The 24347-nt window shown below is 48.8% G+C and overlaps 1 protein-coding gene across 1 annotated transcript in view; it reads right to left on the bottom strand.

Annotated features, from left to right (window-relative positions):
- Nucleotides 1-10368: 10368 nt before the first annotated feature.
- HRH2 (histamine receptor H2) overlaps nt 10369-24347 on the bottom strand; it is a 31178-nt gene continuing 17199 nt past the window's right edge. Inside the window, exon 2 of the mRNA XM_035012561.1 lies at nt 10369-11398. Within this exon, the coding sequence (XP_034868452.1) occupies nt 11206-11398 (193 nt within the window). The 3' untranslated portion in view covers nt 10369-11205. The remainder of the gene's footprint in view (nt 11399-24347) is intronic.

The following is a 24347-nucleotide window of genomic DNA, read 5'->3' as shown; positions in this document are numbered from 1 at the left end:
AGCGGTAATATTATGCTAGCTGGTGAACTGCAGGTGAATTCAACACTAGAGTCATTTAAGGTGGGGTCTGAAAACATTTTAATACGTGAAGATATGGGGTAAATCCTCCCAGATTAGCATATCTGTACAGGAAGGCCCTTCATCAAACTTCAAACTACATGATGTTTAAAAACTTGTAACTTCATTTGGTGACATGTAAAACAGTTATTTACTTTAAAATTGTAGGGCTTTTAAAGCAAATATTTATTAGGTATCGAGTAGGTGCTGGGCACTTTGTATATATTATCTCATTCAATCCTGATTTGATCCTTATACTCATGGTCACTCCCATTTCACGGATGAGGAAACCAAGGTACAAATGAATGAGTACCAGGCTTTCTTAGGACTTGAACTGGAGCCAGAATTCAGATCTTAGAGTTCTGAGATCAAGACAGGAGTGAGGGTCCTTCTCAGTAAAGGCCTCAAAACCTTGAGACCCACAATGTGCCTATTTGCTTTCTCCTCTTATCTTGGGTTAAAATAGAACCTGGCTTTGTTAACAATGATATGGTGGGCCTGACCACAGTTTCAGAGAAGTGAGGACAGGAGCTTAATCCCCACCCCATGGCCGTTAAGAGTGAGTTTCTTGGGCTTGAAACAGACAGTAATGCCATTTTGTAACCTCACTTGCTATCCCTGGTGGGTCAAAATCGATACTTCTAGATTATCGAAATCAAAATTAGGAGAGTTAAAAAGATCATTTGTACCTTGTGGACATGGAGATATGAAATCCCTGTTAAGACCTCTTCTTTGCCTGGAAGGGTTACCATGGATACAAACTGGTGAATTGATTACTTGGAAGACAGCTCAAACCAGAACATTCTTAGTATTTCTTAGTGCCAGGTCCTCACAGACTGCAGCAAGGAGTCCACGAAACCACAATGGTTGGGTGGCTGTTGTCACCAGGTAGGAGAAGGACACCCACATTAGTGTGCCTTCCCATGAAGTTCAGTGGGTCGAGCAGAAGGGTGATGGGTCTCCAGTTGCCCAGATCAATAGCTGACTGGCATCAAGGCCCAGGCCCACCCTACTGGTCCTAAAGCGTGACAAAGGACCACAGAGGCATAGAGTCTCGGGAATATAGGGCCGGAACTTTGCCCACCCTCTCCATCAGATTCTAGGGGGCCCCCGTGGGCTTGGCAGGTGGATCTGGGTTTCTGTAACAGAAACTGATCCCCTCTCAGAAATAGGGCATGTGGGAGAGGCTGCCTCTCCAAGAGAACGTCCCCAGGTACATAACTATCTTTATTTCCATTTTACACCTGGTGAAACCGACATAGAATATACCTTCCTCTTTTCTTGAGGGATTCCCAACATCAGAAATTGTGACCACTGAGAATACACCATATTAAAAATCATTTGTATGTAATCATGAGTCGAGCTGAGCTATGGTTGACAAGTTATACTTAGTAGACATCTAAAGTGTTGTATTTTGTAGTTATTTAACAAGCATTTGTTCATTTTTTTAAAAAGATTTTTTTGTTTATTTTTTAACAGAGAGAGAGAGACAGCGAGAGAGGGAACACAAGCAGGAGTGTGAGAGGGAGAAGCAGGCTTCCCGCCGAGCAGGGAGCCCGATGTGGGACTTGATCCCAGGACCCTGGGATCATGACCGGAGCCGAAGGCAGATGCCTAATGACTGAGCCACCCAGGCGCCCGCATTTGTTCATTTTTTTTAAGTTTACATTTTCTTATATTTTGGAAGCTCTGACTTTTTTTCAGTTCCCAAATATCTCTGGAGGTCTCGGAAAGTGTTTTTACAGTGTCTAATGGTTAGAGTAACCCTGCCAGCAGGGGGCACCCCTGCCCACTGCTGTGGTTAGAAAAACAAGATTTTTGTCGAAGCGTAATTTTCAAAAGATTAAAAACATAACTCGTACAAATGTATAGTCAACACGTGACAGAGTTTAATTTAGCCCATTCGTGGGGGAACAAGCAAGATGATAGAGCCGGCTCAAGGAAGTATCTGAGAGGCAGCTGTACATCTGGAAAGGAAGAATCTTGAAATAAGACTGCTGAGACATAAAACTGGTCGGTGTCCTACAGGACAATAAACTGTAACCTTCGGAGTTACCTTTTCTACTGAACAGAAATCATTTGCATTTCTATTGGGCCACAAGAAAATCATTTGCAACTTATCAGTCTTGTATAAATTAACATGTAACTGCAGAGTCTGGTCCCTGATCAATACTAAATAGTCAACAAAAGGACTTTCCGCTAGAGAACCATATAATACTGGTCGGGCCTGCTGGCTACACTCCCATATGACCCTCAGAGGACATGCCATCATCTTTAGCCCTATTTCCAAGTCTTAGATAAATTTTGTTAAGAACAGATAAGGGTTTTGGGGGGGGCAAGTCCTTGCCGGGGTCACGGCGGACTGTAGATGTGTGGCTCCCAGGGCAGATAAATAGTTTGGCACCCCTCCAGGTCTATGCCTCTCAATTTCTGTTCAACACTTAGTCAGTAGAGCCGAGGGAAAACGGATTTTTCTGTAACAAAAACTAGATACAGGAAGAAAGTCAACGCATTCACGCCTATGGTCCCAGCGAGTCAGTTCTGAAAATACTCCAGCAAAACATTTCCTGTTTTTTGGTGGTTATTTTTCCTTCTTTAGCCTTTCTTTGGGAAGATCCAAATCAAATAACTAGTGGGAGGCATAGTAAAGAGTTTTAATTTTAGATAATCCTTTTTTTTAAATTGGTAAGCAGCAGGAACGACTGGGTTTTGGAATTTCAGCAGCTGTCGCTGTGGACGCCAAGCTTGCTCTGACAGCACGTGTATGCAGCCAAATGTCCAGAACAGGCAAATCCATAGAAACAGAAAAGAGACTGGTGGTTGTCAGGGGCTGGGGGAGTGACTGCCGATGGGTAGGAAGTTTCTTTCCGGGATGATGGAAATGTTCCCAAATCAGACAGTGGTGATGGTTGCACGACTTTGTGGGTATACTAAAAGTGCTGAATTGTGTACTTTAAAGGATGAATTATATGGTCTGTGAATTATACCTTAATAAAAAAAATACCCACAGAAGGATCAGCACAGCAAGGTATTTTTAAAAATTCCACAATGGGGTGCCATTTTCTTTGTTGGAATTGTAGGGGTCAATGCACAATTTGCCAGCTACAATAGAAGAATGGTTCTGGAAACCTGAGTTAACATATTTGTAGTTATCTTCATGGTGTTTCAGGGCTCCTACTCTGGCTGGCTGGCTGGCTCAAGCCACAGTTCACCTTGGGCTGGGTCTATCTGTAGTGACATGTTTTAGGGGAGATGTAAGCACAGAGAACTTAGGAGATACCCCTCCTCCTCTACTCATTTGTGATATGAGTCAAAACTGTTCCAGACTGTTTGAAACACCTGCTTAGACCCACCCAGGGTTTAGCATTTTATGCTGTGGGAGACATGATCTTCAAACTGGAAGACCCTATCATGTTGTGTGTGGCATTTGTGAGACAACCATTTTCTGAGGATGTAACCATGAGGAAAATTCACCTGAAATAATCGTTGTCTCTGTGTATTCATCGGATGTCTTTATTGATCATATCTCTTAATCCTTAAACCTTAATCCTTAATCTTAAACCTCAACATGCAAGGTAGATTTTATTACCCCTGTGTAACCAAAATGACATATGGGGCCTCCCTATCCCTTGAGATCTGGACAAGGTTGTTTTGATACACCCCCCCACCCACCGCCCAGGAAGTCTACAGCCTTCCCGGAGACTCTGGTGCCTTCCCAAAGGGCTCAGATTCTCAAATTCTCCTCTGCTCCGGGCACCTGCTTCCTCTGGGACCCCTTCCATTATGTTCTTTGTGGACCCACATGTGAAACTCCACTCCCTTCCTAAATTCCCCCCAAAAGCCACTCACACAAAATATGCGTGAGTGCAGTGAACTTTCCTGGAGATTTCTTTTGTAGGAAGAGAGATGGAGAATGGTTTGCATCACATCAATGTGTACAACTATAAAATGAACACTAGGCATTCCCCTTTCCTCAAAATGGCATTTGAGAACGTGCCTGATTAACATCACCCTGTCCCCATTTTAGTGGCTCTTGTTTTTTTCCTCTTTTCCCATAGCTTCTCTTCACCATCTGCCACCCCAGACTGTGCCTCAGGAACTCCAAATTTTTTCCCCACTGTTATGCAGATAAATGCATTTTCAGATTCAACTAGGTGCTCAACAGAACAAAGGGGACCCATTTATCAATAAAGGGACCTTCTCTTGAAAAAGCAGTTAGGTTATAGATAGCATAAAGAAAAATGTCCCCAGTACCACCACTTCATGGATGAGAAAGTGAGGGTCAGAGAGGACTGTGTCTGTCACTCCCATTGCCTTGTCTGGCTCAGCCCCCCAGATCAGAGGCACACTGTTTCTCTGGGAGAAGAGTCTGGAGTAAAATCAGAATGAACCCTGTCCCTAAATCTCTATGAGACATTGGGTGCCCAGGACAGCCCTGACTTGGATCTTGCATCCTAGATTGAGCTCAGGGTATGTGAGGCTTCCCTTTCTCCTCCCTGTTGGGGCATGACATTTGGAAGTCAGTGCCAGGGCCCAGATTTGAGTCTTAGACATACTGTTGCAGGCCAGGGTAGAGAATGAACATAGGGTGTGTAAGAGACTGGAAGCAACTGTATTACTAGGGAGTAGGGAAGCTTAGAGAGCTCCCAGGAATTGCCAGGCACTAGGAGACCCATGTCTCCTCTATCTGAAAGGCCCTGGCTCTGCAGAGCTCTGGAGTTGGGCTGATTTCAGTTCCTATCTAGGCTCTGCCGCTGTGGTGGATTAGATGGTCATCTAGTAACACTCAACTCCACCTCTACCTCAATTCCATGGGAGGAGTAAATTTACTCGCTCTATCCACGACTTGGCCATGGGACTTGCTTTAGCTAAGGTGTTTGTAGACAAGATGCTTGGGAACTTGAAATGCACTTGTGCTGCTGGGCTTGCTGTCTTGTGTGCCCTTGCCATTTCCATGACAAGAACATGCCTAGGTGGGCCTACTGGTCCCAAGAGAGGATGGGAGGCATGTGGAACAAAGCTAAACCACTGAGCAGAACACATCCTAGATTAGCCAGCCTACAGATTCATGAGCTAAGTAAATGTTTATTGTCATTTTCTGGGAGAATTTGGGCATGCTTCTTATGAGCACTACTGTGGACATTGTGAGTTAATACAGTCTCTCACCAGCTGTGTGACTTGGGAAGGCTGGCTTCCTCCATGGAGACCCACAGGAGGAAAGCAAGATTTGGTAGAGCCCATAGAAAGCCTGGGGTGAGCCCAAGGAAAGTTCTGGGAATTTCTTCCAGTTAAATGTCCTGTCCTGCACTCGCTGGAGGTAAGGTATCTCTAGGAGGAATATTCTAACTTCTAGGGGATGAAAGAAGCCACAGCACATGATAGAAAAGACCCAGGTGGGTGGGGCTGTAGGGAGCCAGGCCCTCCACCTCCAAGGGTTGTTGGTGGGAGCTTGGATGATCTGTGCTTCTCTGAAGGACTACTGGGCAACATGTATACTCCATTTCCAGAATTACACCTGTCGGTATGCTAAACACATTCATACACCACCACCACCACCACCACCAAAACCTACTTGCATATGTGCACAAGGAAATCTTGTCAGACGATCAACATAGTATTGTTTAAACAGCTACAAGTTAGAAATGACTCAAATATTCCTGGCTAGGGGGACACCATGGCACACTCTCTGATGGTTAACAATAATGGAGGAGCCCTTTATGGGTTAATGTGGTTGAACCTTGAAGACACATTGCTGAATTCAGTTCGTAAAGTAGAGCATAACGTTTGTGTTGAGAAGCAAACAAAACGGAACCGAACACCACGCAGCCAACTGGATAGCAGTGGTTTCTCAAGGGGAAGTGCTAGGGAAAAGCACGGGAAGGGGTGGTCAAAGGGACTCTGGCTTTCTCTGTAGTGTTACAATTTTGAAGACAAGTGGGTCTGAATTGTAACCTCAGCTGTGTCATATAATTAGGTTTTTAACTCTGGGCACTTTGTGTTCCTCTTCAGGCCCCAGTTGGTGGGGATGTGAGCCTCTACCTGCCAGGGCTGACTGGTGGAAGAAATGAGCTGGTGTCTGTGGAGGGGCTGACATCATGTTTGGGCACAGGAAGGGTCTCATAAATGTCAGTTGAAAGCAAAGGATAGGGTCATCCGTGAGGCACACAGCCCAGGCTGCTGGTCCTTCTGGGGCTCTATTTCCTTGGGCATCCTGCCGGGACTACTAGGCACACAGAACCCTGGCCAGGCCCCGGCAAGTGAGGGCTCTGGTCCAGCCGGGCCCATGCTCGGACTTGTGCAGTGGCATCTCAGGGCATGAGAGAAGCCATGTTGTGTTGTGTGACCTCGAGTGGGGAGGTTGGGGACATGACACCAACATCTGCAATGATCCCCCCAAATAACAAATTATGAACGCCTTAGAGCTGCTGGCTGGGTGTAGGGGAGCTTCTCCCAGTCACCCTCCAAGCTGTTAGTGACCACTGAAGGCTCCTGAATTATCACTGGAATGCTTGGAATTCTGAGAGATGTGTGTCCTTGGCTATCATTTCCTGCTTGGGTGGCCTGGGAAGAGCTCCCTCAAATGGACAGTGAAGATGATAAATTCGCCCTCCAAGCCCCAGATGGAGTTGGGTCAGCAAAGGTGAATTGCTGGCTACTTAGCTGAGATGAGACTCCAAATGGATTCCCTCAATCTGGGCTACTGAGCACTCCCTCCCATCCACCACACTTCTAAGTTTCAGCACAGCCCCAGCACGCCCCAGGAATGCATCCCTTCAGACAGTCACGGCTGCCGTGGCCACGTCCTCCTACACTCTGCACCCCGCACCTTGGCCACCCCAGCACTGGCCCCCATATCCCATTCTTTGCATGATTCCCTGGTAATTTTGGTACAGGCCAGTCTCTCTGGGGGGTGGGGAGGGTCCGTTCCTTTGGGTTCCCAGCATGGAGCCCACAGTCTGCAGTAGAACCTGTAGTAGATCCTAATAAAATGCTACAGTCCACCCTTCCCAGCAGTGGGGCTGCTCCCTCAACTGGAGAACGAAAGATTGTTCCATAACAGACCTCCTCATTCCTGAATTTCCAAACTGGAGTCTGAATGATCTTTCCATAACACAGACCTCATCATTTTAGCCCCTCCTGATGAGGACCCTTCCAAGCCATCTCATTACCCATGCTCCCAATGCAGCTGCCTCGGGAGCCTGCTCTCGCTCTCTGAGGTAAGCCCTTCTAGACTCCCTGGTCTTCTTTCCCTCCCCCGCCCTCCCGTTTGCCTAGTTAGCAATAATGGTTTTGCTTCTCTTCAGCTTCCTATTGGTGGAATCTACACCTGTTGGAATAGGATTCTGGAAAAATTCCCAGGCTTCCAGCCCTGGCTGGCTGCCTATATAGTGCCCCACTATTCATCACCCCCACTGCTATAGTTCACGGGACACTTCCCTGTCATTTCCTTCCATCCACATAGAACTGCTTAATACCAGCTATTGACTCCATCTGCTACTCTCATCTTTCCCAAGTCTCCCTTAACACAGCTTTGTCTTTTCTCCCCTGAAAAAACCCATATTAAAATCCACTTTGAGGGGCGCCTGGGTGGCTCAGTTGGTTGAGTGCCTGCCTTAGGCTCAGGTCATAATCCTGGTATTCCGGGATCAAGTCCCGCATCGGGTTCCCTGCTCAGTGGGGAGCCTGCCTCTCTCTCTGCCTTTCACCCCGCTCATGCTCTCTCTCTCTCTCCCTGAAATAAATAAATGAAATCTCAAAAAAAAATCCACTTTGAGCCAGTCAGTTCCCATAAGCTTTGACTGAGATGACTCACAATCTCTTCTCTGCCTCCTGTGGACATTCATCCAGGTGTGCCTTTTTGCATTCGCTGCAAGGCCCAAAGTTCAGGATTCCACAGCCTCCTCTGGCCTCCTCCCTTCCCTCCCAGGGGACACGGTTACTGCTGATCTCGACTCTGGTCAGCTCCCTCCTTCATCTTCCAAACCCTTTCCTTGGTGCCTTTGGTATTCCTTCCTGGCCCCACATCCATGAATCTCTTCTTGATCTGGTGGCCTCTTACTTGCTCCTCAACCACCTACCCTACTGCAGACTTCCTCGATTGACAAGTTTTCCATTTTGAAGATGTCTTTTTCTGTTCCTTAACACAGGCATTTCTGCGGCTGACAATCGTGGGCACATGGCCTTCTGCAAACCCTTACCGAGCGCCCACCATGTACCTGGCTTACTGGGTAAGCAGGACAAAGGCCTGACCCTTCTGACCAGCCTGTCCTTCATCACCAGTGTGGTGTTTCTATAGTCCCCTGAGAACTCTTTGACTTTTTAAGGCAACTGCCAAGTTGGCCTTTACCCCAGTATTTTACCATAACTCCTTTTCTAAATCAAGACACACCGTGTGATCAAGTTTGGGGAGTAGTCCTCACCAGGAAGTTAAAAAATAAAACCGCGAGGCAGCATCTGTTTCGATAGCTTTATTGGAACATGATGGTAACACAGAACATGGATTTGGGGGCCCATCACAGATGCTCCCCTCCTCTAGACAGCATGTGCCCCACTTCTGCAGCCAGCAGAGGCTTCAGGGAGCCTCCAGAAGGGTGGGGGCAGCTCAGACACAGACCCAAAGAGGCCCCTGCCATGGCGGGTGGTGTGTGGGCACGCTGGGTTGGAGCCCTGAACAGCTGAGACTGTGGCGAGCCAGACTGGGTCTTATGCCTCCAACTACTTGGCCATGACTTAGAGACCCACCTGCCTCAGACTCCCGGGAAAACCGCTTAGGCGGGGACTCTGGGGCTTCCAGAAGGAATCCAGCCAAGAGACTGAGCACCCCTGAGGGTCACTGGCGGCAAACCATGCCTTCAGGTGTTTTGGCAGATAAACTGCTTAAAGCCCTTACTAGGTGCCAAGCACCCTTCTAGGAACTAGACATACAAAGGTCAGCAGAAATAGGCAGGGCCCATGACCTCCTGAGTGGGGGAGACAGACAAGGGTGTGGAAGTCACACGGATGACTGTAAATTACAAACACGCAGTGGCTTCTGAGGACAGCTGTGGTGTGTGTGTGTGGGAGGCCTGACCTAATGGGGTGGGTCAAGGAAGACTTCCTCAAGAAGTGGTATTTCAGCTGAGCTCTCATGGCCAGATGGGTGGGAAGAGCATTCCATGTCATGGAAACAGCTTTGTGCGTGGCCCTGTGGCGGCTAGGAGCAGGAGGATAAACAAATAGAAAGGAGAAGCCAGGCGGGTTGGGGTGAAGAGGCAGAGGGGAACGTGGGAGGAGGAGGCTGGAGGGCCCTGTCAGGCCTGAGCTCGCAGGGCCGGTGGGCCAGGAGAAAGAGGGTCGCCTGCGTGCGCATGTGAGCACGTCCGAGTTTCGCATAGCCCGCTGTGGCTGCTGGGGGGGGGGTGCTGGTCGGAGGCCAGTGGGGAACATGGAGAGCTGTCAGGCAGCCGTCTCATTTGTCCTGACCAAGGACGGCAGTGGGGCCGAGTGCGGACAGAATCAAGCAGATGGTGGGTACCTGTGCAGCTGGGGACCGGGACAACTGACCACGAGGCGCTAAGGCTGACCTCGGGCTGCGAAGCCAGTGGCATACTTCTGTCTGAGACGGGGGACCTGGCAGAGGAACAGGTGCAGGGAAACGGTCAGGAGTGTGGCTGCAGACGTGCTAAAAGTGAGGTGCCTTCGAAACACCCAGGTAGAGGGGTCGGGTGGAAAACTCCCAAAGGAAGCCCGGGCTCCAGGCACAAACCTGGGAGTAATCTCCTCACAGATAAGTCTCCTGGTGACTTCGGTTACGAGGGTGCAGACGAGGCCACAGAGGCAGAGAAATCGCAGTGAGAAGAGAAGGCTCATGGGACAGGCACACCTGACAGCCGGGGAGAGGACAGTGAGCCGCCAGAGGGCCGAGAAGGCCTGGGTGCGAACGGAGGGGGATGCCACCGGCGGCTCTTGGAACCAAGGGAGGAGCGGGCTCAGGGAGGGGCCGGGGTTAGCAGGGAGAGTCCATGCACACCCTTGTTTCTCGGGGTGTCACCACCCCCACCTCCTTGGGTCTCTTCAACAACCCTGTAAATAGCAAAGGGGATCTTACCCCCTTGGTTGGAGGCGTCAAGAGCTGCTCAGAGAGATCACTACGATGCACCCAAGGTCACACATCCAGCAGAGGACGCTGTGGGGTCGACTCCCTCCCCCCCGGCCCCCCCCCCCCCCCGCCCCCCCCCCCCGCCGACCCGGGCACGCCCCCCCCCCCCCCCCCCCACCTGCCCCGCCGTTGGCTCTGCTCCGCACCACTTCTTGTTGATGAACAGCACCAGAGAGGGGCAGGACTGCAGCACGAAGGCGCCCCTCAGGCTCCGGAGCGGAGCCCCGCTAAGAGAAGGCTAGGCTGAGTCAAGCAAACACTTTGACCTCTCTCCTGAGCAGCAGTGCAATGTCAAGTCAAGAACGTGGGCTCGAGGCCTGGCTCTTTGCCCACGCTCCCGTTCCTTCCTTCCCTCGACAACTGTTTTTCGAGCGCTTCCTAGGAGCCAGGCTCGTGTGCTAGCTGAGAGCCCTGGGGCGGGCCCCGGTCTTCCTGGAGCCTCAGTTTCTACCTCTGTGAAGCAGGTTGGTGATTCTTACCACGTGTTATAAGGATTACGCGAGCTCAAGCAGAGGAAGTACCTGGCACACGGCAGGTGCTCAGGAAAGGCTAATTTTCTTCCTGTCTTTCCCTTCCCTTCCCTCGCCTTTCCTTCCCTTCATCCTACAGAACCCGTGAGAGAGTGAGAGGCTAACTCTTTATGGCAACACCCTCTGCTGTGCTCAGAGGGCCTGCGCATTCCTGTGTGTACAACCCCACGCACACATCTGTGCACACATCTGCCATGCCCAGCCATCTCTGCTCATGACTCAGGGCCAGCACCAACGTGAGCTTTGACCCCGTGGGACTGAGCGGACCCAGGCCCAGGAGAGTTCTGAACATCTGCTGGGGATGCTGAGCACAGAACAGGCTGCTCCGCACTAGACCCGAGGACCCCAGCACCCCGCTGTGTGCGCCGGGAGTCCCTAGACTCAGGCTAGGGTGGCTCTGGGGGCTTCTGGGACCTCCTTTGGGCTCAGGAGTCAGATCTTGGTGACCAGAAGCAGTGTCTTCTGTGTCCTGGGCCGGGTCTAGACAGCCTCGGAGGGCAGAGTCCTCACCGCTTCCTGGGGTGGTGTCCACAGTGGCTCCTCGGACAGTGGCTCGCCTGGTTGCTCCTCTGAGGGGCCTCTCGTGTGTCTCTGGAGGAACCTAAGCCCCCACAGGCTCTTGCAGCAGCTTAGAAGATTGCCGGAGCATACAGTGCAGGATAGCGCTGGCTTCCTGGGGAGACACAAGCAGAGGTCAGGGCTGAGGTGACCACGGAGCAAGGCCAGAGGGCCTAGGGCCCACCTCTGGCCTTTGCTTCTTCTATGCCAGCCTGGGGAAGGGTGGGTGGGGGGCCCTTCCTTGGCCAGCAGGGCAGCCCACATGCAGCAGGGACTTCTTCCCTCAACCCATGGAGGACAGCATTCAGGAGAGCTTTCAGATCTCAGGCCTGCTTCCAGCATGCCGTGCACCCCTCAACTCCTCTGAACCCCAAGTGGAGGAAAAAACAGCCACCTTTCCAATTCTTGGAAGGATTCAGTGTTATAAAATAGGTACAAAAGTATCCCACACCTTGCTTGGCTCGCAATAGGAGCCCAATTAATATTTGCTGTTTCTCACTCTTAGTGAAATGATTCCAGAACATCGACGGTATGCCTTGCGTGGGTTGGAGGGAGGCTGGGAGAAGACACACAGATTTATTCAGGCTTGCATTAGAATCAGTTGTGAGCGCATCTGTCTCCATCAGAATGTGTGCTCCCCGAAGGCGCTAGCCCCTGGAAATTATCGCTGGTATATAGTAGTTCCTCAGCTAACGTCTGTTGGGTCGATCTGATCAAAGAATAGATCACTGAAGACTGAGTTAGCCAAAGCTTGGTAGGAAAGTTTTTAACAAAGTATTTGGCATATATTTTTAGCAAGAAGAGGATTTCCCTCCCTTCTGGGCATACAGAGGTTCCTTTGCGCTGTTGCCTGCTAAGGTGAGGATGGCAGACCTGTTCTTCTCTGGAGCTACTTTCAGTGAGTAAGAATTCCTTTATCACGCTTATTTCAAGTCAGAGGGAAAGGCTCAGGGTGGCGCTCCTGTGTTTGCAGCACGCACCACCTGCAGATCTCCCTTTAGAACAGAGAACAGGAGGCAGGCTCAGAGCTTTAATCAGGCAATTGGGTCTGGTCAGACTTTGATGACATTGTTTTGTGTCATTGTATCTATGCTCATGGGTTCTGTTTTCCACCAGTGATACTGTGTTTCCATTTATGGGGACAATATAAAGTTTCCTCATGTATTTCAGTGAAAACAGCGAGTTGGTGTAGAGCTTTAAGTGCATATAATGCAGGTGGGAGAAGACTACGGGCTGGACTGGATGGGGAAGGCAATGTGCAAGTGGCCCTGGTTTGCGGAGTGCCGTTCCAAGTCCCCAACCCATCCCAACTTCCCCTTAGCCCAAACACAGAAGAAGCTGAGTACTACATGGTGGCCCTAGAGACTCTGTCTGGGGTCTCTGCAGCCCCAGGGCAGGACAAAATCTGGCTTCAGCTATGTCTAAAGCCACGCACGCTACCTACTTTCTGGCTTCCCTGCCTAGGCTGGAGTGGTAGCTTTCCTCGTCAGTTTCAAGCTGGGAGCCACCCGTTGCTTGGCCCTGAGACCCCGTGCGGTTCCTTGGGATGTCCTCTGAAGATCACACCTGGCCTCAGCTCCGCCCATCATCTGTTAAGGTAATCTGGCTGCCAGAGGAATCAAACTCCCTGCTCCTCCTCCTTTCTACATAGAGAGAGGTAAGAGCATCGAGCTTCCCTTTAGCATCTGTTAGATAGATGGGGGTTGTGGATTTGGACGCCTGACTTTGTAAGACACAGATGAGAGAAGCCCCTGACACCCAAGCTTCGCTCAGTGCATAGGTACGCTCCAGCTTAGCCACTGCTGAAGGCTGTGAGTGGCCCAAGCTCTCCCTGGAGGTTTGGCCAGCCCTTCCCTCCCCAGAACACGTGCCCTCACCTGGACCTCAAGGTTATACCCCTGGCACTTCAGAGGCCCCATTCTCCATGCTAGCAGTGTACATATTTGCTCAGGCAGGCAGGTATCTACCCTTGGGTTAACATTCCACATGCAGCTCTGGTCAAGCGACTTTCACTGACATCATCAAAGAAAAGCTGGCTTTGGCTAGGAAATAACCAGCTCCCTTGTAAAGAGCTTACAGGTGACTTAAAATAATATTATTATGGAAATATCACATGTTCCTTATAAAAAATTCAGGACATAGAGATTAACAAAACAAAGAAGATAAACATCTCAAATAACTCCTCTACTCAGACATATCTTTTTGTTACATATTGATTCTGTCATTAAATATTTTTAAATGAAATACATCATACATCCAAAGAGACTATATAAAAGTCAAATATGCATGGGTTAAAGACTACTAAGAAATACTAAAATGGATACCAGCATAACCACCTCTCAGGTTAAGGGACAGAATTTACCAGTACCTGACTTGTTTTAGCAAATACTTAGGTATCCTGAAACATCATATTGTGGTGTTCTGCCTGCATTTATTTATTTATTTATTTATTTATTTATTTGTTATTATTTTGGCAGAGGTGGGGGGCTGCAAATTACAGCTTTATTCTTTTTACAAAATAACAATTATTTCAGTAATATTGTCATTTTCCAAATGGGGGCTAAATCTGGATTGTCTGTCTGGAACGAGGCTGTTCATGGATGACAATCATCTTGAAATGAACCTTGATGGATAAATGTGATTTCTCTGCCCCAAACGCCTTCCTTTGGCAACCATTCAGTCCCCACAGCATCATCGGGCCCCATTCCCTAGAGGATGCTTTTGGATTCACCTCTCCATGTGGCAACAGTGACTGCTTGGGAGGTGAGTTCAGAACTCAACCCAGAAGAAAGAGAGTCCTTCCCATGACTACTGCATCTTTCTTATGAGGCAGAGAAGCTAGGAGCACAAAGGCAATTGATGGCTATCCAACTGAATTACTATCACTTCCAACCAAGACTTTTATCCAGGGGCACCTGGGTGGTATAGTTGGTTAGGCATCTGACTCCTGGTTTCCGCTCAGGTCATGATCTCAGGGTCATGATTTAGGGTCTTGGGATTCTCTCTCTCATTCTCCTTCTGCCCCTCCCCCACTGCTCTCACTCTCTCTTTACAAAGAAAAAAAAGACTTTTGTCTAATACAACAACACAGAGTATTATTTGAGGTTGACTATTTCCAGTAATAGTATATTCAGCAAAACAACCTTCTACAACAGTTTATAACTGTAAACACAACCAACCTTCTGTACTTTACGATCATAACAACCCTCTACAACACTTTGCACCTATAAACAAAACAACTTTTACAATATTTTATAACTGCAAACACAAGTTTAACATGCCTGGGAGGACCTGCCACCTATTTGACATTTTGAGTGCATATAGAGGCTTGAAAAATACTAGCTTATTGGAGTGCCTGGGTGGCTCAGTTAAGTATCTGACTCTTGGTTTTGGCTCAGGTCCTGATCTCGGGGTCCCAGGATCCAGCCCCAACCTGAGACAGGCTCCACGTTCAGAGGGGAGTCTGCTTGAGGATTCTCTCTCCCTCTGCCCCTCTCCCTGCTTGAGCACGCTCTCTCTCTCTCTCTCAAATAAATAAATAAATCTTAAAAAAAGAGAAAAATATTGGCTTATTTATCAGTTAATACAGTTTCAGATACTAAAATTTTGATTATTTAATGCAGTTAGTGGTTTTTGGCATACCTAATCTCTCAGCACACATCTCAATCATTAACAGTTAGGTAATAAGCATTAATTTATGTAATAACTATAATTTACTCTGGATTTAAAAAAAATTCACCACTTGTAAAAAAAAAAAAACAACCAGAAAAATCCAAAGAAGGATTAAAACTACAAATTGAAAGTATTTAAAATTTAGATTTTCCTTTTATATAAGTAAAACCATGTTTTATGATTTTTTTCTGTAGCTACCTTTTGTTGTTGTTGAACGCTGTATTTTTGAGATTAAACTGTGCTGACGCGTGTACCTGTAGTTCATTTTCACTGCTGTAAAGTATTTCATTATGTGAAAATACTCCAATTTATTTATCCATTCACCTGTTGATGGACATGAGTTGTTTTCCATTTTTTTTTTATCATTTCCCTTCTCATACTTGTTTTTGAATTTACACAATAATGGCCTCATCAAATGAATAGGAGAGTTTCCCTTTTTTTCTCCTCTGATAGAGTTTGTGCAGAAGTGAAATGATCTATGATCTATTCCTAGAATATTTGGTAGAACTCCTTTGCAAAACCAAGTACTACTGGTGTTTCATTCATTTTATTTATTTTTATGTTTTTAATTTTTTTAAAAAAGATTTATTTGTTTATTTGACAGAGAGAGAGAGACACAGTGAGAGAGGGAACACAAGCAAGGGGAGTGGGAGAGGGAGAAGCAGGCTTCCTGCAGAGCAGGGAGCCCGATGTGGGGCTCCATCCCAGGACTCTGGGATCATGACCTGAGCTGAAGGCAGACGTTTAATGACTGAGCCACCCAGGCGCCCCTCGTTTTATTTATTTTTAATTGTTACAGGACCATTCCAGTTTTCTGTTTCATTGTAAGTCAGTTTTGACAAGTTCTGTTTCGCTAGAAATTTTTCCCTTTATCTGAGTTTTCCCTTGTTTGGGGCATAGAATTGATTACAGCATTCTTATTACCTTTCTTAATCTCTGTAACATCTAAAATAATATCCTCTCTAAACTCTTAATATTGTTTATGATGTTTGTGATTGATTTCTCTTTGTAGTCCTTTCAAATTTATTTCATATATTTTTAAAAGCTAGTTTATTGGGTACGTATGTGTTTAGAATTATTATTGTTCCAGTAAATAGAATCTTTTTCAAAATATGGTGATGATCTTTATCTTTAGTAAAATGTTTTGCTTAAGATTCACTTTGTCTGATTGAATGTAGCTACCCAAATTTCCTTTTGTTACTATTTGTCTAGCATACTGTATTTTTGAAAGTATAACTTTCAACATTTTTGTTTCCTTAAGTCTATTTCTTGTAAAAACATTTGTTTGGATTTTTAAAAAATCATATCTGATGGCCTTTGTTTTTCTTACTTGGACATTTTATTCCATTTACACATATTGTGATTACTGATATATTTTAACTAATTTTTTCAATGTGGTTTTGTGTTTTATATTCACCCTACCTTTTCTAAATTTTCCTATCTTTTCTTGCTTTGCTTTAGATTGCCCTTTCCCCACCCTCATTCTCCTTCCTTCTTACCTTGTGGAATTTCTAGCCTCTTATAAAATAATTTTAACATGCATATTTGATATAATAAAGTCTAGTGGCATGGAGCCCTCCTCATTTACTTAGCTTGCCATCCATGCTAAATGTAAGTTGGGATGAGACATTAAGCTAAATTCCAATACTGTGTAGACGCTATTACATTACAGAGTCTAGAGACACCAGTAGGTTTAATATTCCTTGACCCCCTTCATAGCCCCATGGCCCATACTGCCCTGAGCCTTAAATCTGGAAGCGGGGGATGTTAATGGGGTTCTCCAGAACACATAATATGTGTCTGCCACACAGTAAGTGCTTATGGTAAACACCTGTCATTTTCACCTTCCCATCATCTATTCCCCTTCTCTTGGTAATAGCACTTTGATTCTTTGGGAGCCAGCCTTCCTCACTCTTTGCCCATGTGAGCGAGGTGGGGTTGACTTCTTATTCTTTGCCCTGGCTCCTGGGGTGGGTACAGAGGTAACCTCATGACCCACCCAGCCAATGAAAGCCTGAAACTTTTTTGTTGGAACAGTAGGAAAGGGACACATTTTCCACTGGAGTTGCTAAGATGGGAAGATGTAAACTTGGAGCTGCTGGTGGCACCACAGGGAGACTCTGAGAATGAAGTCAACACAGTGTAAAACTGAGTTGAGAGCTGGAGAGACAAATTTCTGATGACATTCGCACATTTGGATCTGGCCATGCTTGAAGCTACCCTGGTTTTCTTCCGTTTTATGAGTCAGTTCCCCACCTCCACCAATCCCAGCCTCTTTTATTTATTTATTTAATTAATTTATTTTTTGAGAGAGTGAGCGAGCTCACAGGTGCATGAGTGTGTGTGTGGGGGGAGGAGCAGAGGGAGAGAGAGAATCTTTTTTTTTTTTTTAATTTATTTGTGAGAGAGAGAATGAGAGACAGAGAGCATGAGAGGGAGGAGGGTCAGAGGGAGAAGCAGACTCTGCTGAGCAGGGAGCCCGATGCGGGACTCGATCCTGGGACTCCAGGATCATGACCTGAGCTGAAGGCAGTCGCTTAACCAACTGAGCCACCCAGGTGCCCCGGGAGAGAGAGAATCTTAAGCAGGCTCTACGCCCAGTGCAGAGCCTGATGTGGGGTTCGATCTCAGGACCCTGAGATCATGATCTGAGCCAAAATCAAGAGTTGGACATTTAACCGACTGAGCCACCCAGGCACCCCCCACCCACACAGCCTCTTTTAACTGGGTTTCTGCTCCTGGCAGTCAACAGTATCCCGACTAATAATACTTCTAGAATCTGAATCCCATCTTTTCACGTTGAGGGTGTCAAAATCTATCCGGCCACTCACGGTCCGGATCCAGTTTCAGTGCTACTCTCTCTATAGGAAGCCTTGCTCAGGCCCTCTCTGAACCTCAGTTTTCTCTTCTGAAATAAGTTTATAACAGCAACCTCACAGGACTGCTGTGAGGACAACAGGTAATGAGTGTCAGAGCTCTTCCCCGCTACCGTCTACTGCGTATGGTACCGACGACCACACAGAACCACGTGCGCACAGCACCTGCTGTCATTTACGTCTGTGCCTTTGCACGTGTCCCGTTGCTGGAGTCTTTATGTTCTTCGTTGCCGCTCAACTTCTACTTCTCTTTCAAGGTTCTGCTCAGGCATCGCCTCCCGTGGGAAGCTATCTCTGAGGCTTCCCACGATTGCTGATCCCCTCCCAGCTCCTATAGCCCCTCCGCTGAGGCACTGACCTCCTTGGGTTAACTATCCATTGACTTGTCTATCTCCCAGACGAAAGGCACGCACTGGATCTTTCATCTTCAGCCCCACCGTCCAAGTTTCTAGTAGGTGTTCAGTCAGTCAGGTGTGTGAAAGTGAAAAGCCCGATCAATCTCAGTTTCAGGAGTGATTCTGCCATGTTTGGACTTCCCCAATTCACAGATCATCAGAAACAGAAGCACTTCCCTGTCGCTCCGGCAGCCCTTCTGCTGTGTTGGTGACTCATGCTGGCTTTATTTCTATCTCCACCTCCCTGCTGCAGGCCGGGAAGAACCTCGTGGACAGGAACCCCAGGAGGGGCAGTGAGAGACGCTGACCATTTCAGCCAGCACCTCTGAGACTAGCCATGTGCTGGGAGGGGACGGAGAAAGCGGGAGATTTGGGACCAGGAGCCCTGAGTGTGGTTTGAGTCTTCCTCATTCCCCTGCTGTTGGGTCGCAGACACTCCATCTCTTTCTCAAGTCCCTCTCCTCATCTGTAAAATGGGGATGAGCCTAGTGAAAGGGGCTGGGAAAGGAAGCTTCCCCTCCTCCTCCCTTGTTTCTTGCAATGGGTGTGGTCATGGCTGCTTTGTTCCTCAGGGTCCCCAAGAAATGGAGGTTGAGGGGCTGTATGTTGAGGGTCTGGGCTGATCTCTGAAACCAGGTTCTTACTATGCTGTGCCCAACCACGCGGCATAATCGTCACCACTACGTGTCAGCTTCGCCTACATCCTGGGAACTGGGTCACTGAAACTCCTTTATGGGGAAAAGGAAGTGGAGGAGAAGAGAAAGGAGAAGAGAAAGGAGAAGAGGCTCTCTCGTACCCCAGGAGCCGGCCATAACCCACCAGGGCTCTTTCCCCTGCCTTAAGCTTTTGTCAAAGTCAGGGGTGACCCTCTTCTCCAGGCCAGGCCTAATTTCTGGTTGTTCTGAAATAAGCTATGAGGTGGACATTTCAGGACACCAAGCTACCCAGAGGCCATTCAGAGCGTCATCTTCATATACCCTTGTTTCCTAGCACAAATAGATACCACCCGATATGCTGGAATGACCAAACTTCAGGCCTCTGCTCATGAAAGAAATGATTTTTTCATGCCCTTCTCAGAATTTTCTGGAAGCAAACATAGAGGGTTTGCCTACACCAGCATCAGCTTTGAAGGGGTGGTGGCGGGGTCTTTTGTCCTTCAACAATAAGCATCACAGCGAACTGGGCAGAGGCTTCCTGCAGGAGTTTTGCACACACACTGCGTTCATTTTCATACCAGAGAAGGTGAAATTTATCCAAGAAGGGCACCCCAGAACTCCCTGGGACTTAGTTGAGATCTAGAGGTAATAGTCATAAACCATTGGCCTCTTTTAAGTTTTCGCTCGTGACGTAGGAACTAGATGGTGAGGGTCTGAAAGCCTTGGGCTCATCAGAGGGATTTTTATTAGGGACCTCCCAGGACATGCATCCCTGAATGCTGGAGGGTCACAGCCTGGGACCGCACTGGGAGTTCAGTGAGGGAATGGTTGGCTACCACTCTAGCAGTCAAGCAAGGGACCTGGCACAGAGCCGGCATCAGGCATTGTACTGGTGAATGAGCAAATGATTGACAAGAACTAGCATTTACCAGGTGCTCATGTGCTAGGTCTTGAGTGGGCTATTTGGCATCCTTTTTCTAGTTAACCTTCCCAGCGGTGCTATAAGGCAAGCACGGGTATCCCACTTCACAGACCAGGAAACTGAGGCTCTGGGTGATTCAGTGATGCCCCTAGGTCACTCATTAACAAAACTCAAATAGGAAACAACAGCTGTTGGCTCCCATGTGGACGATGGTGGGCACAGAACCATTTCTGGCCCCGGGGATCAGGGGAAGCCCTGCGGAGCAGGTGGCCTTTGAGTTGGGCCTGGGGCAATGAGTGGAAATGGAACGGGGATGTTGGCAGGGGGGATGTCTCTTTGGGCAGAGGGGGCAGCCTGAGCTGTGGGTTGTGCTCTGGAGCAGGGAGGTCTAGTTCATCTGGAGCAAAAGGAGCCTGAGGATGCAGTGGGAGAGGAGACAGAGTGGGGTTCCATAGCCAGAACGTGACGGGCCTGCTGGAGGAGTTTGCAAGTAACCTGCCAGGCCCCGGAGCAATGCTGGAGGCTACAGAGCCGAGGAGTGTCAGCGATCGCCGAGGAACAGTCTCAGCTTGTGGTCAGCACTGGCCCTTCTCCATGATCTTACACCTACGTGGCTCAGTGAGATTGTACCTGAGTGAGGGCCTGGCATAGGGTGGCCGGTGGGGAGGGAGTGTGACCCTTTGTCACAGGTGCTCCCACTGATGGGGACGGCTGAGGCTGCAGGGCATGGGTCCGGGCCTTTTTCATGGGTGTTCTCTTTAAGACTCTCAGTCTCCAATCATGTTGAGCATTTCCAGGGTGCTTGAACTGCCACGTGGGCATCACCCACATCTTGACGGATGAGGGGAGTAGCTCTTTGTGGAATTAAGGGACCTGAGCAAGGTCGCAGAGTTGGTGGGTAGAGGAATGGGGTTCTTGCCTTGTCGCCTTGGTCCAAAGCCTGTGCTCTAAGCCCTCAGAGCAGCCAAACGATAGCCACCATCCACGGAACGCCTCCTGCGCTCTGGGTCTCAGCATTTTGTGAGTCTGAGCACAGTTAATCCACACGCAAAACCCATGGGGTAAGTGCTATGATTCTCCCCATGTGATGGAGAACACTGAGGCACAGAGAGGTGAGAAACCTGCCTCAGGTCACACAGCTGGTAAGGGGAGTTGGGTATGTTACAGCGCACTGGGCTTGTTGCTTGAAGGAGTGAAGGTGTGGGGAGCCCTACTTCCACTCAACCCCTCCCTTGCCTCCATGTCATCCATTTCCTGGGGCTGCACGAGCATTGCCAAATAAAAAAGTGATGATAGTGTTCATGCGTCTGGCACTCAATACTGAACTCTCATAGCACCTGTAGGACACATATGATAGAGTTGTTATCTTCTTAGCGCTAACAGAGGAAGTCTGGGCCCAGAGAACTTGAGTCACTTGCCCAGTGACTCACAGCAGGTAAGTGGTAGAGCCTTGAGACAGCCCCGTTTGGCTCAACTGCAAAGCTGGAGATGCCCTGCCCACCCTGATCCCTTCCTATACACAAAGCGGCTCTCGGGGAGGCCGGGCGTCCCCCATGCACTTTGGCTCACACTTAGTTCGCCCCAGTCCCAGGTTTGTGCTCCCCCTGCCTTGCTGCTCGAACCCTCCAGTAATCCCCCATGAGACTGGATGGCTTGCCCAATCCTCTCCTTGAAACTATAGAACGTTTGGTAAACCTGAAGAAAACCCCAAAGCCCTGCCCACTTACATCAGTGGGTGCTTATGGAAAAAACCACATGGCACCCACGTCAATCTTCAAAGTCATTTCCGGTCACTCATTCTATTCTATTACTCAAGATCTGTGAGGCAGGCCAAGTGTCATGCCTATTTTACAGATGGGGAAACTGAGGCTCAGGCAGGCTTGCCATATGCCCAAGGTCAGGTGTTATCAGGTGCTGCATCCTGGGCTCAGCTCCCTGTTATCGCCACGCTGGTCTCTTCAGGTTGAGACTTGTTCTGAACGGTTCAGGACGTGGATGTGTGACAGGCTCTCCCTTCTCTGATGGCTCCTTCTCAGCCCTTTCAAAGACTCCCATCTCTTCCCTGTCCCCTCTGCCCATCCTACAGTGCTGGTGGCCCCTTCTCCTTGCATCTATGCCCTGCCTTAGCCAGCAGCGCCCCTTACAACCCTTCCAGGACGCTCCCCCCACTTGGCTTCGAGGAAGTGATACCTTCCGGAAGCCCGGCAGCCTGTCTAGAAAACAACTAAGCACAGGGTGACAAAGCACTTAAAATATCCTTCCCCTTCTACCAGTAATTCTGTTCCCAGAAATTCAGTTTCTAGGGAAATAATCTGAAAGAAACCAAATGTTCTCTGCATGGAGATGTTCATCACAGGGTTGCTTATAATAGCAAAAGAATCTGGAGACTACAGCAAAGTGCAATAGGGAAACATTTCAGTCAATCATGAGGCTCCTCATGCACTCCCCTGACCCCAGCAAACTGCCATGGACCAGTGTTCACTGGGGAACCCCCACGTGCCAAGCACTCTTCTCAGACCTTTATATTTATTCTCTCCTTCAATCCTTACAACCTTTTGAAGTGGGTCCTGGCAACGCCCCCATTTTACAGGCAAAGACACTGAGTCATGGAGAGGTTAGGTAATGTGCCCAAGGTCAGTCTGACTCCACCAGGCTCAACCGCTCCCAAAGTAGTGGTGGTGACTAGTTACCGTCACCAGGTAGATAGTTGTTAAATGCAAGCCAATGTGCCAGGTGTGTGAGATGTCTCAGGTGGGGCAGGATGGGATACTATTTTGAGATGTCGAGGGCTTGCTGTGGCTTCTCACTCCTGCTTGTCCCCATTGTCATTGCTGCCCCCCCACCATTCAGGCAGCAACTGCAGGTGTGGGCAGGGATGATTTCTTAGACTCCAAACAGAAACAGTAGTGAGAGAGTCCTAGGGTATTTGGTGTTCAAGGGCCCATGTGAGCAGTTCCCCCACCACCCAGAGAGGAAGAGGAATGACCTGGGGGCTGGGGCAGGAGGCCTAGAGTTAGGTGGTAGAGTGGGCCCCACCCCGTCACCCTCCTTTGGGGTCAGAACCCAGACTGGAGGTGAGGTGGGGGGTCACTGGAGGATGAGTGTGAGGGTCTGAAAGCACAGGGGCTTGTGCCCTATCCCTAATGGAAGCCAGGACAAAAGAAGGGTCCCTGCAGACAAGGCAGAGAGGAGGCTTCAGCTTAACCCTGTACCCCAATTCCTCTGCTCCCACAGGGGGTGCAGGAGGTCCCTCAAGTCTCCTGGATCTACAGTGAGCTCCAGCATGTGGCCGGGCTTTAATGCCTGCCTGCTGGGGGAGTCCAAGGAGGCTGGGGGCCTGCAGCCGAGGTGAAAACCCCTGAGAGAATGTGGTCGGTCCTCAGCAGTGCCAGGGAGAGCCCAGGAGCAGGTTATTTGTGTCCTGGGGCCCAACCATGGCACAAACACCAGGGATGGAGAAACTGGCATGACAAGTCTATTGTGGTCCAGAGGATGCTGTGGGGGTCAGACAGCCTCTGGGAACTTAGCTTACCCTGGAGGGAAGGAGATGCGGGGGAGTAGAGAGAATCTTGTATTGAGTTGGTTCAACTGCCAAAGTCACTGTGTTTCCAGCTGGAAGTGACCGAGCTCTCTGACCAGAGCTTCTCCACCATCCATGAAATGGTGGTCCACGGGCACCCTAAGCAGAATGAAACAAAGAATCTTACACCTGCGGGGGCTCAGGGCTGCGCCGTAAGCTGCTGTCCCAGGCACATGCATGAACAGCCTTGCTCCTTTCTCCAGCCTAGGATGGAGGTGCTGTAAGGACCAGCCCCACTTTTCAGATGGGGACAGAGTTTTGGAGAGGAAAGGACTTACTCAAGATCAACCAGCCAGCAAAAATGGGGAGGTTGGTCTTCAGCGCTCTCTCAACAGACCACAGCACTAAATGGCATCTCATTGCCTATGAGAGCGCACCTCTCCCCACGCTGTTCCTTTGTCCAGAATGGCCCTCTGCTCCTCAGCTTAGAAACTTCTTATTGTCCTTCAGGAGTCAGCTGAGACATCATCCCTTCCAGGAGGCTTTCTCTGAACTCCCAGCCCGGCCCCCCCAGCAACGGGGTCTGGGCACTCATCACATGTGTCTGTACCCCTCCCTGCTCTTCTAGGGCCTCCATTAGTGTCCCCCTCCCTCCCACCCAACCCCCTGCAGGGGAGTGGGCCCTTGGTAAAGGATGAGTGAATCAATGACTCAGTAAGACTTAGCAGCCCCTAAAACAGGAGACATGTGGCCTGCCGAAGAACTCCAAGTATGGAACCTCTTTTTTGCCATGATATTGAGGCCACATCTGCTCACGAAGAACATGAAGGGAGAACAGAGCCATGATTTCAGGGATTGCATAAGATGGCAACAGGAATGGGGTTTCTCCTCGACTTTCAATTTTAATGTTCCCCTTCCACAATAATTCAGTGTTTATAAATACTGTGTTTCCAAAGTCAGTGTGGAAAGGGGAAGTTTCCTGAATCTTCTGGTCATTGGGACTGCCTTGCCACCCACCCCGAA

This window comes from Mirounga leonina, unplaced genomic scaffold (genome assembly GCF_011800145.1).
Source record: "Mirounga leonina isolate KUSES-001 unplaced genomic scaffold, KU_Mleo_1.0 Mir_104, whole genome shotgun sequence".
Taxonomy (NCBI): domain Eukaryota; kingdom Metazoa; phylum Chordata; class Mammalia; order Carnivora; family Phocidae; genus Mirounga; species Mirounga leonina.
This window is presented reverse-complemented; position numbering and strand designations above follow the sequence as displayed.